Source organism: Drosophila suzukii, chromosome 3 (genome assembly GCF_043229965.1).
Source record: "Drosophila suzukii chromosome 3, CBGP_Dsuzu_IsoJpt1.0, whole genome shotgun sequence".
Lineage (NCBI taxonomy): Eukaryota > Metazoa > Arthropoda > Insecta > Diptera > Drosophilidae > Drosophila > Drosophila suzukii.
This window is the reverse complement of record NC_092082.1, coordinates 48756929-48770477: the sequence shown is the minus strand read 5'-3', so window position 1 is coordinate 48770477 and position 13549 is coordinate 48756929. Positions and strand designations below refer to the sequence as shown.

General features: G+C 43.2%; 1 protein-coding gene across 8 annotated transcripts in view; it reads left to right on the top strand.

Moving 5' to 3' along the window:
• Positions 1 to 13549, top strand: part of Myo81F (Myosin 81F) — a 2624640-nt gene that overhangs the window by 2469136 nt on the left and 141955 nt on the right. For 7 of the 8 annotated variants that reach the window (XM_070995759.1, XM_070995757.1, XM_070995758.1 and 4 more), the window contains one exon: positions 10995 to 11293. In XM_070995759.1, coding sequence (XP_070851860.1) covers positions 10995 to 11293 — 299 coding nt within the window. Of the gene's footprint in view, positions 1 to 10994; positions 11294 to 13549 lie in introns of those variants that run through there. The other variant, XM_070995762.1, reaches the window with a different exon arrangement.

Here is a 13549-nt window from a genome sequence, read left to right as displayed (position 1 = left end):
TCAGTCTGTCAGTCTGTCAGTCTGTCAGTCTGTCAGTCTGTCAGTCTGTCAGTCTGTCAGTCTGTCAGTCTGTCAGTCTGTCAGTCTGTCAGTCTGTCAGTCTGTCAGTCTGTCAGTCTGTCAGTCTGTCAGTCTGTCAGTCTGTCAGTCTGTCAGTCTGTCAGTCTGTCAGTCTGTCAGTCTGTCAGTCTGTCAGTCTGTCAGTCTGTCAGTCTGTCAGTCTGTCAGTCTGTCAGTCTGTCAGTCTGTCAGTCTGTCAGTCTGTCAGTCTGTCAGTCTGTCAGTCTGTCAGTCTGTCAGTCTGTCAGTCTGTCAGTCTGTCAGTCTGTCAGTCTGTCAGTCTGTCAGTCTGTCAGTCTGTCAGTCTGTCAGTCTGTCAGTCTGTCAGTCTGTCAGTCTGTCAGTCTGTCAGTCTGTCAGTCTGTCAGTCTGTCAGTCTGTCAGTCTGTCAGTCTGTCAGTCTGTCAGTCTGTCAGTCTGTCAGTCTGTCAGTCTGTCAGTCTGTCAGTCTGTCAGTCTGTCAGTCTGTCAGTCTGTCAGTCTGTCAGTCTGTCAGTCTGTCAGTCTGTCAGTCTGTCAGTCTGTCAGTCTGTCAGTCTGTCAGTCTGTCAGTCTGTCAGTCTGTCAGTCTGTCAGTCTGTCAGTCTGTCAGTCTGTCAGTCTGTCAGTCTGTCAGTCTGTCAGTCTGTCAGTCTGTCAGTCTGTCAGTCTGTCAGTCTGTCAGTCTGTCAGTCTGTCAGTCTGTCAGTCTGTCAGTCTGTCAGTCTGTCAGTCTGTCAGTCTGTCAGTCTGTCAGTCTGTCAGTCTGTCAGTCTGTCAGTCTGTCAGTCTGTCAGTCTGTCAGTCTGTCAGTCTGTCAGTCTGTCAGTCTGTCAGTCTGTCAGTCTGTCAGTCTGTCAGTCTGTCAGTCTGTCAGTCTGTCAGTCTGTCAGTCTGTCAGTCTGTCAGTCTGTCAGTCTGTCAGTCTGTCAGTCTGTCAGTCTGTCAGTCTGTCAGTCTGTCAGTCTGTCAGTCTGTCAGTCTGTCAGTCTGTCAGTCTGTCAGTCTGTCAGTCTGTCAGTCTGTCAGTCTGTCAGTCTGTCAGTCTGTCAGTCTGTCAGTCTGTCAGTCTGTCAGTCTGTCAGTCTGTCAGTCTGTCAGTCTGTCAGTCTGTCAGTCTGTCAGTCTGTCAGTCTGTCAGTCTGTCAGTCTGTCAGTCTGTCAGTCTGTCAGTCTGTCAGTCTGTCAGTCTGTCAGTCTGTCAGTCTGTCAGTCTGTCAGTCTGTCAGTCTGTCAGTCTGTCAGTCTGTCAGTCTGTCAGTCTGTCAGTCTGTCAGTCTGTCAGTCTGTCAGTCTGTCAGTCTGTCAGTCTGTCAGTCTGTCAGTCTGTCAGTCTGTCAGTCTGTCAGTCTGTCAGTCTGTCAGTCTGTCAGTCTGTCAGTCTGTCAGTCTGTCAGTCTGTCAGTCTGTCAGTCTGTCAGTCTGTCAGTCTGTCAGTCTGTCAGTCTGTCAGTCTGTCAGTCTGTCAGTCTGTCAGTCTGTCAGTCTGTCAGTCTGTCAGTCTGTCAGTCTGTCAGTCTGTCAGTCTGTCAGTCTGTCAGTCTGTCAGTCTGTCAGTCTGTCAGTCTGTCAGTCTGTCAGTCTGTCAGTCTGTCAGTCTGTCAGTCTGTCAGTCTGTCAGTCTGTCAGTCTGTCAGTCTGTCAGTCTGTCAGTCTGTCAGTCTGTCAGTCTGTCAGTCTGTCAGTCTGTCAGTCTGTCAGTCTGTCAGTCTGTCAGTCTGTCAGTCTGTCAGTCTGTCAGTCTGTCAGTCTGTCAGTCTGTCAGTCTGTCAGTCTGTCAGTCTGTCAGTCTGTCAGTCTGTCAGTCTGTCAGTCTGTCAGTCTGTCAGTCTGTCAGTCTGTCAGTCTGTCAGTCTGTCAGTCTGTCAGTCTGTCAGTCTGTCAGTCTGTCAGTCTGTCAGTCTGTCAGTCTGTCAGTCTGTCAGTCTGTCAGTCTGTCAGTCTGTCAGTCTGTCAGTCTGTCAGTCTGTCAGTCTGTCAGTCTGTCAGTCTGTCAGTCTGTCAGTCTGTCAGTCTGTCAGTCTGTCAGTCTGTCAGTCTGTCAGTCTGTCAGTCTGTCAGTCTGTCAGTCTGTCAGTCTGTCAGTCTGTCAGTCTGTCAGTCTGTCAGTCTGTCAGTCTGTCAGTCTGTCAGTCTGTCAGTCTGTCAGTCTGTCAGTCTGTCAGTCTGTCAGTCTGTCAGTCTGTCAGTCTGTCAGTCTGTCAGTCTGTCAGTCTGTCAGTCTGTCAGTCTGTCAGTCTGTCAGTCTGTCAGTCTGTCAGTCTGTCAGTCTGTCAGTCTGTCAGTCTGTCAGTCTGTCAGTCTGTCAGTCTGTCAGTCTGTCAGTCTGTCAGTCTGTCAGTCTGTCAGTCTGTCAGTCTGTCAGTCTGTCAGTCTGTCAGTCTGTCAGTCTGTCAGTCTGTCAGTCTGTCAGTCTGTCAGTCTGTCAGTCTGTCAGTCTGTCAGTCTGTCAGTCTGTCAGTCTGTCAGTCTGTCAGTCTGTCAGTCTGTCAGTCTGTCAGTCTGTCAGTCTGTCAGTCTGTCAGTCTGTCAGTCTGTCAGTCTGTCAGTCTGTCAGTCTGTCAGTCTGTCAGTCTGTCAGTCTGTCAGTCTGTCAGTCTGTCAGTCTGTCAGTCTGTCAGTCTGTCAGTCTGTCAGTCTGTCAGTCTGTCAGTCTGTCAGTCTGTCAGTCTGTCAGTCTGTCAGTCTGTCAGTCTGTCAGTCTGTCAGTCTGTCAGTCTGTCAGTCTGTCAGTCTGTCAGTCTGTCAGTCTGTCAGTCTGTCAGTCTGTCAGTCTGTCAGTCTGTCAGTCTGTCAGTCTGTCAGTCTGTCAGTCTGTCAGTCTGTCAGTCTGTCAGTCTGTCAGTCTGTCAGTCTGTCAGTCTGTCAGTCTGTCAGTCTGTCAGTCTGTCAGTCTGTCAGTCTGTCAGTCTGTCAGTCTGTCAGTCTGTCAGTCTGTCAGTCTGTCAGTCTGTCAGTCTGTCAGTCTGTCAGTCTGTCAGTCTGTCAGTCTGTCAGTCTGTCAGTCTGTCAGTCTGTCAGTCTGTCAGTCTGTCAGTCTGTCAGTCTGTCAGTCTGTCAGTCTGTCAGTCTGTCAGTCTGTCAGTCTGTCAGTCTGTCAGTCTGTCAGTCTGTCAGTCTGTCAGTCTGTCAGTCTGTCAGTCTGTCAGTCTGTCAGTCTGTCAGTCTGTCAGTCTGTCAGTCTGTCAGTCTGTCAGTCTGTCAGTCTGTCAGTCTGTCAGTCTGTCAGTCTGTCAGTCTGTCAGTCTGTCAGTCTGTCAGTCTGTCAGTCTGTCAGTCTGTCAGTCTGTCAGTCTGTCAGTCTGTCAGTCTGTCAGTCTGTCAGTCTGTCAGTCTGTCAGTCTGTCAGTCTGTCAGTCTGTCAGTCTGTCAGTCTGTCAGTCTGTCAGTCTGTCAGTCTGTCAGTCTGTCAGTCTGTCAGTCTGTCAGTCTGTCAGTCTGTCAGTCTGTCAGTCTGTCAGTCTGTCAGTCTGTCAGTCTGTCAGTCTGTCAGTCTGTCAGTCTGTCAGTCTGTCAGTCTGTCAGTCTGTCAGTCTGTCAGTCTGTCAGTCTGTCAGTCTGTCAGTCTGTCAGTCTGTCAGTCTGTCAGTCTGTCAGTCTGTCAGTCTGTCAGTCTGTCAGTCTGTCAGTCTGTCAGTCTGTCAGTCTGTCAGTCTGTCAGTCTGTCAGTCTGTCAGTCTGTCAGTCTGTCAGTCTGTCAGTCTGTCAGTCTGTCAGTCTGTCAGTCTGTCAGTCTGTCAGTCTGTCAGTCTGTCAGTCTGTCAGTCTGTCAGTCTGTCAGTCTGTCAGTCTGTCAGTCTGTCAGTCTGTCAGTCTGTCAGTCTGTCAGTCTGTCAGTCTGTCAGTCTGTCAGTCTGTCAGTCTGTCAGTCTGTCAGTCTGTCAGTCTGTCAGTCTGTCAGTCTGTCAGTCTGTCAGTCTGTCAGTCTGTCAGTCTGTCAGTCTGTCAGTCTGTCAGTCTGTCAGTCTGTCAGTCTGTCAGTCTGTCAGTCTGTCAGTCTGTCAGTCTGTCAGTCTGTCAGTCTGTCAGTCTGTCAGTCTGTCAGTCTGTCAGTCTGTCAGTCTGTCAGTCTGTCAGTCTGTCAGTCTGTCAGTCTGTCAGTCTGTCAGTCTGTCAGTCTGTCAGTCTGTCAGTCTGTCAGTCTGTCAGTCTGTCAGTCTGTCAGTCTGTCAGTCTGTCAGTCTGTCAGTCTGTCAGTCTGTCAGTCTGTCAGTCTGTCAGTCTGTCAGTCTGTCAGTCTGTCAGTCTGTCAGTCTGTCAGTCTGTCAGTCTGTCAGTCTGTCAGTCTGTCAGTCTGTCAGTCTGTCAGTCTGTCAGTCTGTCAGTCTGTCAGTCTGTCAGTCTGTCAGTCTGTCAGTCTGTCAGTCTGTCAGTCTGTCAGTCTGTCAGTCTGTCAGTCTGTCAGTCTGTCAGTCTGTCAGTCTGTCAGTCTGTCAGTCTGTCAGTCTGTCAGTCTGTCAGTCTGTCAGTCTGTCAGTCTGTCAGTCTGTCAGTCTGTCAGTCTGTCAGTCTGTCAGTCTGTCAGTCTGTCAGTCTGTCAGTCTGTCAGTCTGTCAGTCTGTCAGTCTGTCAGTCTGTCAGTCTGTCAGTCTGTCAGTCTGTCAGTCTGTCAGTCTGTCAGTCTGTCAGTCTGTCAGTCTGTCAGTCTGTCAGTCTGTCAGTCTGTCAGTCTGTCAGTCTGTCAGTCTGTCAGTCTGTCAGTCTGTCAGTCTGTCAGTCTGTCAGTCTGTCAGTCTGTCAGTCTGTCAGTCTGTCAGTCTGTCAGTCTGTCAGTCTGTCAGTCTGTCAGTCTGTCAGTCTGTCAGTCTGTCAGTCTGTCAGTCTGTCAGTCTGTCAGTCTGTCAGTCTGTCAGTCTGTCAGTCTGTCAGTCTGTCAGTCTGTCAGTCTGTCAGTCTGTCAGTCTGTCAGTCTGTCAGTCTGTCAGTCTGTCAGTCTGTCAGTCTGTCAGTCTGTCAGTCTGTCAGTCTGTCAGTCTGTCAGTCTGTCAGTCTGTCAGTCTGTCAGTCTGTCAGTCTGTCAGTCTGTCAGTCTGTCAGTCTGTCAGTCTGTCAGTCTGTCAGTCTGTCAGTCTGTCAGTCTGTCAGTCTGTCAGTCTGTCAGTCTGTCAGTCTGTCAGTCTGTCAGTCTGTCAGTCTGTCAGTCTGTCAGTCTGTCAGTCTGTCAGTCTGTCAGTCTGTCAGTCTGTCAGTCTGTCAGTCTGTCAGTCTGTCAGTCTGTCAGTCTGTCAGTCTGTCAGTCTGTCAGTCTGTCAGTCTGTCAGTCTGTCAGTCTGTCAGTCTGTCAGTCTGTCAGTCTGTCAGTCTGTCAGTCTGTCAGTCTGTCAGTCTGTCAGTCTGTCAGTCTGTCAGTCTGTCAGTCTGTCAGTCTGTCAGTCTGTCAGTCTGTCAGTCTGTCAGTCTGTCAGTCTGTCAGTCTGTCAGTCTGTCAGTCTGTCAGTCTGTCAGTCTGTCAGTCTGTCAGTCTGTCAGTCTGTCAGTCTGTCAGTCTGTCAGTCTGTCAGTCTGTCAGTCTGTCAGTCTGTCAGTCTGTCAGTCTGTCAGTCTGTCAGTCTGTCAGTCTGTCAGTCTGTCAGTCTGTCAGTCTGTCAGTCTGTCAGTCTGTCAGTCTGTCAGTCTGTCAGTCTGTCAGTCTGTCAGTCTGTCAGTCTGTCAGTCTGTCAGTCTGTCAGTCTGTCAGTCTGTCAGTCTGTCAGTCTGTCAGTCTGTCAGTCTGTCAGTCTGTCAGTCTGTCAGTCTGTCAGTCTGTCAGTCTGTCAGTCTGTCAGTCTGTCAGTCTGTCAGTCTGTCAGTCTGTCAGTCTGTCAGTCTGTCAGTCTGTCAGTCTGTCAGTCTGTCAGTCTGTCAGTCTGTCAGTCTGTCAGTCTGTCAGTCTGTCAGTCTGTCAGTCTGTCAGTCTGTCAGTCTGTCAGTCTGTCAGTCTGTCAGTCTGTCAGTCTGTCAGTCTGTCAGTCTGTCAGTCTGTCAGTCTGTCAGTCTGTCAGTCTGTCAGTCTGTCAGTCTGTCAGTCTGTCAGTCTGTCAGTCTGTCAGTCTGTCAGTCTGTCAGTCTGTCAGTCTGTCAGTCTGTCAGTCTGTCAGTCTGTCAGTCTGTCAGTCTGTCAGTCTGTCAGTCTGTCAGTCTGTCAGTCTGTCAGTCTGTCAGTCTGTCAGTCTGTCAGTCTGTCAGTCTGTCAGTCTGTCAGTCTGTCAGTCTGTCAGACTTTCAGTCTTTCAGTCTGACATTTCCATATGCCAGAGAGCAAGACAGCAAGATGTGGAAGCCAGGATGGTCCAAAGGACAAAAAAAATTGCAAAAAATTGTGTGCAGCTTGTGGTCGTCTGTTGTACCAATTTATACTGAGCAAGCGTCTTTTCAAAAAATCATACAAAGTATAACAAAAACTATTTTTGAAAAATTCTTTTGTTGTCACTATTAGTTTTGCTTAGAGAATTTTGTTGCATCAGAAAATTTTAGTTTTCATGACGTGGAAAGAGTTTAAAAAGTAGGTTTTTACAAAAACTCGGCATTTTCAATAAGTTGAAATGACCTTTCTATTGATGCCAAAGAGTACATGAAGTAAGTTTAAATTATGAGTATATTTAACTTTTGTTCCGTCAAAATACTTATGCCGACCAGTGAATATACCGAGTTTTGAGAATCCACGAGCAAAACAAGTAGGGCAGGAATATTGGTTTTTACTTACACAGAGAAAATAAAATACTAAAACTGGTCATCAATAGGGTATTTTTTCATATCAATTTTGATCCCTTATGTTGCCATATCGTATTCATATTTTCGAACATATGAAATTGATATTTTCGAACATGTCAATTTGGTATTTTTCATACCAGATTGATATGCGCACATATCAAAGTTGTGCCCAAATTGTGGTATTTTTTAATATCCAAATGATATGCTTTCATATCAAACTGATATGCTTTCATATAAAACTGATATGCTTTCATATCAAGCTGTTATACTTTCATATCAGATTGATATGTTTGTAATATCAATATTAATCAGTTTTGTTTTTACTTTTTTTGCATCTTAAAAACAAATAAATATTGAAAACCCATAAGATCGCTGTAAGTATTTATTTTTTATATATTTCGGATCAATTATAAAAACAATTCCAGGACTTAGCAAAAAATGACCGATCACGCTATACTTGGCTGTCTCCTGTAGCTTTGCACTAGCGCCAGGAAGTCCTTCTTCTGTCCTCGATAGAAGTTTCCCATCGAAGTGGTGGACGCCAACTTGCCCAGTTCGGCATCTTGGCCAGCCATTTGACTTTGTGTAGTGCAGTCTGTGTAGTCAGCCACCGAAAAGCACGTTACAGTTTCCAAGAAGTAAATATATTAGAATTAGACAAACATCAAGTAATTACAATTGAAAATTACATACTTACCATTTGCAAAAATAAATAAAAAACATATGTAAATATTTCACTTTTGTATACTTTCACTTTTCATCGAATGTTAGAGTGACCGCGGCAAAAAAATATCTTTAGTACTATACTATATACCAAAACAAGGAAGAACGCTATAGTCGAGTACCTCGACTATCAGATACCCGTTACTCAGCTAAATGGAGATATGCAAGCAGCAAAGCGAGATTAAAATGCGCCACCTACCGGCGGTAGACAGATTTAAGCGTTATGGGCGTTAGAGTGGGCGTGGCAAATTTATTTTTGGATAAATCGATAGGTATTGACGACACCAATACATTTCAGTTAAAATTTTTTATGTAGCATGCAAATTGTGGGCGTCACAGGTTTTCGCGGTTTGTGGGCGTTTAAGTGGGCGTGGCAAACTTTTTTTTAGGTCAATCGATAGGTATTGATGAGAACAATACATTTCAGTTAAAATTTTTTATCTAGCATCAAAACTGTTGGAGTTACAGTTTTGGGCGGTTTGTGGGCGTTAGAGTGGGCGTGGCAGTCTACTGAAACAAACTTGCGCTGCGTAGGAAGCTCAGGAATCTGTACGCCAAATCTCAATAGCCTAGCTCTCATAGTTTCCGAGATCTCAGCGTTCATCCGGACAGACAGACGGACAGACGGACAGACGGACAGACGGACAGACGGACAGACGGACATGGCTAGATCGACTCGGCTAGTGATCCTGATCAAGAATATATATACTTTATGGGGTCGGAAACGCTTCCTTCTGCCTGTTACATACTTTCCGACGAATCTAGTATACCCTTTTACTCTACGAGTAACGGGTATAAATACACAAAAAATACGAAAGCACAGTCATACTCTTTTTTCGAAGACTTTTCGATGTTACGTTTGATATGAAAAACGTATAAAATTAATACAAATTTATATTAAAACAAGGGAGAACGCTATAGTCGAGTACCTCGACTATCAGATACCCGTTTCTCAGCTAAATGGAGATATGCAAGCAGCAAAGCGAGATTAAAATGCGCCACCTACCGGCGGTATACAGATTTAAGCGTTATGGGCGTTAGAGTGGGCGTGGCAAATTTTTTTTGGATCAATCGATAGGTATTGACGAGACCAATACATTTCAGTTAAAAATTTTTATCTAGCATGAAAATTGTGGGCGTCACAGGGTTTTGCGGTTTGTGGGCGTTAAAGTGGGCGTGGCAAACTTTTTTTTGGGTCAATCGATAGGTATTGATGAGAACATTACATTTCAGTTAAAATTTTCTATCTAGCATGAAAACTGTAGGAGCCACAGTTTTGGGCGGTTTGTGGGCGTTAGAGTGGGCGTGGCAGTCTACTGAAACAAACTTGCGCTGCGTAGGAAGCTCAGGAATCTGCACGCCAAATCTCAATAGCCTAGCTCCCATAGTTTCCGAGATCTCAGCGTTCATCCGGACAGACGGACAGACGGACAGACGGACATGGCTAGATCGACTCGGCTAGTGATCCTGATCAAGAATATATATACTTTATGGGGTCGGAAACGCTTCCTTCTGCCTGTTACATACTTTCCGACGAATCTAGTATACCCTTTTACTCTACGAGTAACGGGTATAATGATGCAAAATCATATCATATTGATATGAATTCGTATCAATTTGTTATGTAAAAGGTGATATGTGAAAATTGAGGAGACAATATCAAACGGGTATTGTTCGGTTTTTTTCTCTGTGTACAGTTGGGCTGCTCCTTTGGCCTCTTTGGACGGGGGCTACACCTGAAAAGATGTCAACTCGCGAATGTTATAGCGTTTTCACTGTTTTTAAAATACTAACAAGGAAGAACGCTATAGTCGAGTACCTCGACTATCAGATACCCGTTACTCAAAGGGAAATGGAGATATGCAAGCAGCAAAGCGAGATTAAAATGCGCCACCTACCGGCGGTAGACAGAGTTAAGCGTTATGGGCGTTAGAGTGGGCGTGGCAAATTTATTTTTGGATCAATCGATAGGTATTGACGACACCAATACATTTCAGTTAAACTTTTTAATCTAGTATGCAAATTGTGGGCGTCACAGGTTTTCGCGGTTTGTGGGCGTTTAAGTGGGCGTGGCAAACTTTTTTTTAAGTCAATCGATAGGTATTGATGAGAACAATACATTTCAGTTAAAATTTTCTATCTAGCATCAAAACTGTAGGAGTTACAGTTTTGGGCGGTTTGTGGGCGTTAGAGTGGGCGTGGCACTGTGCTGAAACAAACTTGCGCTGCGCAGGAATCTCAGGAATCTGCGTGCCTAATCCCAGTATTGTAACTCTCATAGTTTCCGAGATCTCAGCGTTCATACGGACAGACGGACAGACTGACAGACGGACATGGCTAGATCGACTCGGCTAGTGATCCTGATCAAGAATATATATACTTTATGGGGTCGGAAACGCTTCCTTCTGCCTGTTACATACTTTCCGACGAATCTAGTATACCCTTTTACTCTACGAGTAACGGGTATAAAAATATGTCGGCTACCTCAGAGATTATAGACCATCCTGATGTCATCCCGTATCAACGGTCTTAAGATGTATGATCTTATCAGTGATCGTGCATGTTGGGTCTTGTTTACGCCCCTTTATGCTGGCCAGGAAATGAGAAATTATGGTGCCATGTTTTTGACTCTTTTCAGTGGTGTGTTTGGGGTGGCTAAAAATTAATTACTCAATATGAAGAAAAAGGTCACGTGAGCTGGGTGGGGGCAATTAAGTATACCCTTCATGAACATGTAAATGACATTCTTATGGCATCTAAGCCCAATAAAATCGGTAAATTTGTGGATTAGGGTAATTGTCCTGGAACACGGATACATAAATGAAGGGGCGGGGACCATTATTGTCCTTATTAGTTAGGGGCCGTTTATACCTACTTATATCCTTCTACCTATATCAATACGAATAAAATATACTTTTTCTTAACATCTCTCTTTGGCTCCCTTAAGCTGAGTAACGGGTATTTAATAGTCGAGGCACTCGACTGTATTGTTCTTCCTTGTTGTTGACATGCTTACGATTGATGTGGATTCTTATTTCTTAGAGGGTGTCTCGATGGTAAATGCATAACGTTGACTGTTCATATGTAAGAGTGGGTGTGTGGACATAAAAACCAAAATTATAGCAAATAATAATTGAATATTTCCAATAATGTCCTACGTCAAAATATAACAAAGGAGTTGGGATATTTATGTATTTTCTTAAGCATATTATATTATGATTGGCGCTTTTATTAAAAATTACATATACATATATATATAAGTATTAGGTGACAAAGAATAAAAGTAAATAAATTTAAGAAATGAAATAAATGCATTTGTTTCGATGGAACTTAAAAAAAAAATTTCCACTTTATCGCCTTTTATCACCAATAACGCTAAAACCTGTGTGCCCACATTACCCGAAAAACACAGAATCTTGATCTAAAATAGGCATACTGTAAAGGTCAAAAATGTTTTTTTCTACATTACATCATAATATACATTATTTTGAACGAATACAATTTCACGAATTTATTTTATTTAATTTATTTTTATTTTACAGGGGAAACGATAAAACGGGCTGAAGATGCACATGTCCGAATAGTTCAATCAATAATTGAAAAATGTATGAAAAAGGAATCTTTGTTAATTGAACTTTATTTACAATTGATTAAACAGACAACGGATCATCCGGATGCTAATTCAAGAGTAAATTTAAAGAACTGGGCCCTTTTATCTGTTGTATGCAGTGTAATATTGCCTTCAACGAAATCTATTCGAAAGTACCTAATTGCTCATTTAAAAAGATGCTCGAGTGACATCCTATCTGAAGAGGGTAAATACGCTAGATTTGCGGAACACGTAAGTACTTTTTAAGTTTATAAATGCAATTTCTAAACAGTCCTACTTTAATGTGTCAATAATATTAAGACACAACAAAATAAACTATTTTGACTGTCCACGGGTAAAAAATGTTTTTGCACATTTAAATCTGCAGTCGACTCTGAATATATTTTGATTTCCATGTGTGTGCCCATCCCTGTTGTATACTAGAATATTTACCTTTTATAAATTTAACTTTTGGAGGAGGTCTCTTCACTGAAGTCTTGTGCGGATAGTGTTCCAAATTAAAAGCCGCGCAAACCGGAAGCTTAACTCTGTACTGCTTAAGCCTTGTAAATTTCGTCCTTACCAGATCCTACACATAAATATTTTCATAGTTTCTGACGCATGTGTTTCCCATAGCTCGGAGCTATATGTTGAAATAAGATATTACAATAAATACAAACAAATATGAAAACATTCACAGATTGTAATGCAAATTAATTTTTTGTGCTACTAAATAATTTTGTGTTTTGATTAGGTAGATAAACATGTAAAGTGTATCATTAAAATTGTTTATCATGTTTATAGAGTGGAAAGTTAATTCAAAGTTGAATAGCGTGATAGTTAAAATGTTGTTTTGAAAATTTTAGTTTTCATGCAGAATGTATTATGGTGCTTGTTCTTCAAGACGATGCAAAGTTTAAGAAATCATAAATATAAGGGCTGTTTCGTAACGATAAAAATTCATATTTTTAATATAATTTAGTTTTTATAGAGCATTTATAATAAGACTGCTCGACATTGGTTTTGGTGCAGGCCTATGGGCAATTAATTATGTTAATATAGACGGATAAAGGCAATTTTGCATACTTAGTCCGCTAATTGGGCGCATTGGCTCGCATTGTTATGTACGTTTTTGTGCGTAATGAATACCGAAACTCGCGCGTAGTAACCAAATTAAAATGTATACCCGTTACTCGTAGAGAAAAAGGGAATTCCAGATTCGTCGGAAAGTATTTAACAGGTAGAAGAAAGCGTTTCCGACCCCATAAAGTGTATATAAGCTTGATGAGGATCACTAGCCGAGTTGATCTAGCCATGTCCGTCTGTAAGTCTGCGAGTCTGTCCGTCTGTCCGTATGAACGCTGTGATCGCGGAAATTATAAAAGCTGCAATACTGGGATTAGGCATGCCGATTCTAGAGATTCCTACGCAGCGCAAGTTTGTTTCGGCAGTGTGCCACGTCCGTTCTAACGCACACAAAACGCCCAAAACTGTGCCTTCTACAGTTTTAATTCTAGAATAAAAATTTTAGCTGAAATGTTTTGTTCTCGTCGATACCTATCGATTGACAAAAAAAAAGTTGGCACGCCCACCTTAAGGCCCACAAACCTCCCTTTAAAAAATCGTAGATATGAACGCGGATGTGTCGGAAACTATCAAAGATAGAGAATTGGGACTTCAGATTTAGATTCCGTAGCCTTGTATGCAGCGCAAAATTTTATCTGAAATGTATTAGTCTCGTCAATACCTATCAATTGACCTACGCCCAGTCTTACGCCCATAACACTTAAATCTGTCTGCCGCCCACAAACCCATATATTGAGATCGCGTGTAAGTGGCGCCTTACAATCTCGTTTTGCTGCTTGCATATCTCCATCTCCCTTTGGTCCCTTTAGCTGAGTAACGGGTGTCTGATAGTCGAAGTACTCGACTATAGCGTTCTACCTTGTTTTATTTATTGTTTTGACGTCGAGGTCACCAAAATGTTGCAGCGAGGGTGAGCTTTTTCTCTTCAACTTTTGACTGGAATAGTCAACAATACAAATCCAAAAAATTGAACCGACCTAAATTCAATATGAACGCAATTGCCACACGTTGGGATTAAATGATTTTGGCTTAGAACTTGTAGAAGAATATCGCTGAGTCTATGATAAATATTGAATATTGGTTTTATCTTATTCTTCTTCCTACTTCTTCTTTATTCCATCTTACACAATTATAATTGTTTTGCAGGACATTATCGAAAATCTCAGTTTCTCTGTCGCCACCTAATTTATCTTTGCAAGTCCAAAAGCTTGTGAAATAAGACAGGGGGAAAGCTGCGCAAGTCCGAAACAAAGTCATCAGCAGCTAAGCAGTACTCCGCGAAATATTACTCGATGAAGTCGTACGATCGGCATGTCCACCGTCGCTTCAATATAACTCGAAAAATCGCTAAAAAGTAACCTCTGAATTCGCAACCACCAAAAAAGAATCCACATAAACCCCATGGCGGCAACCTTGCTAGCT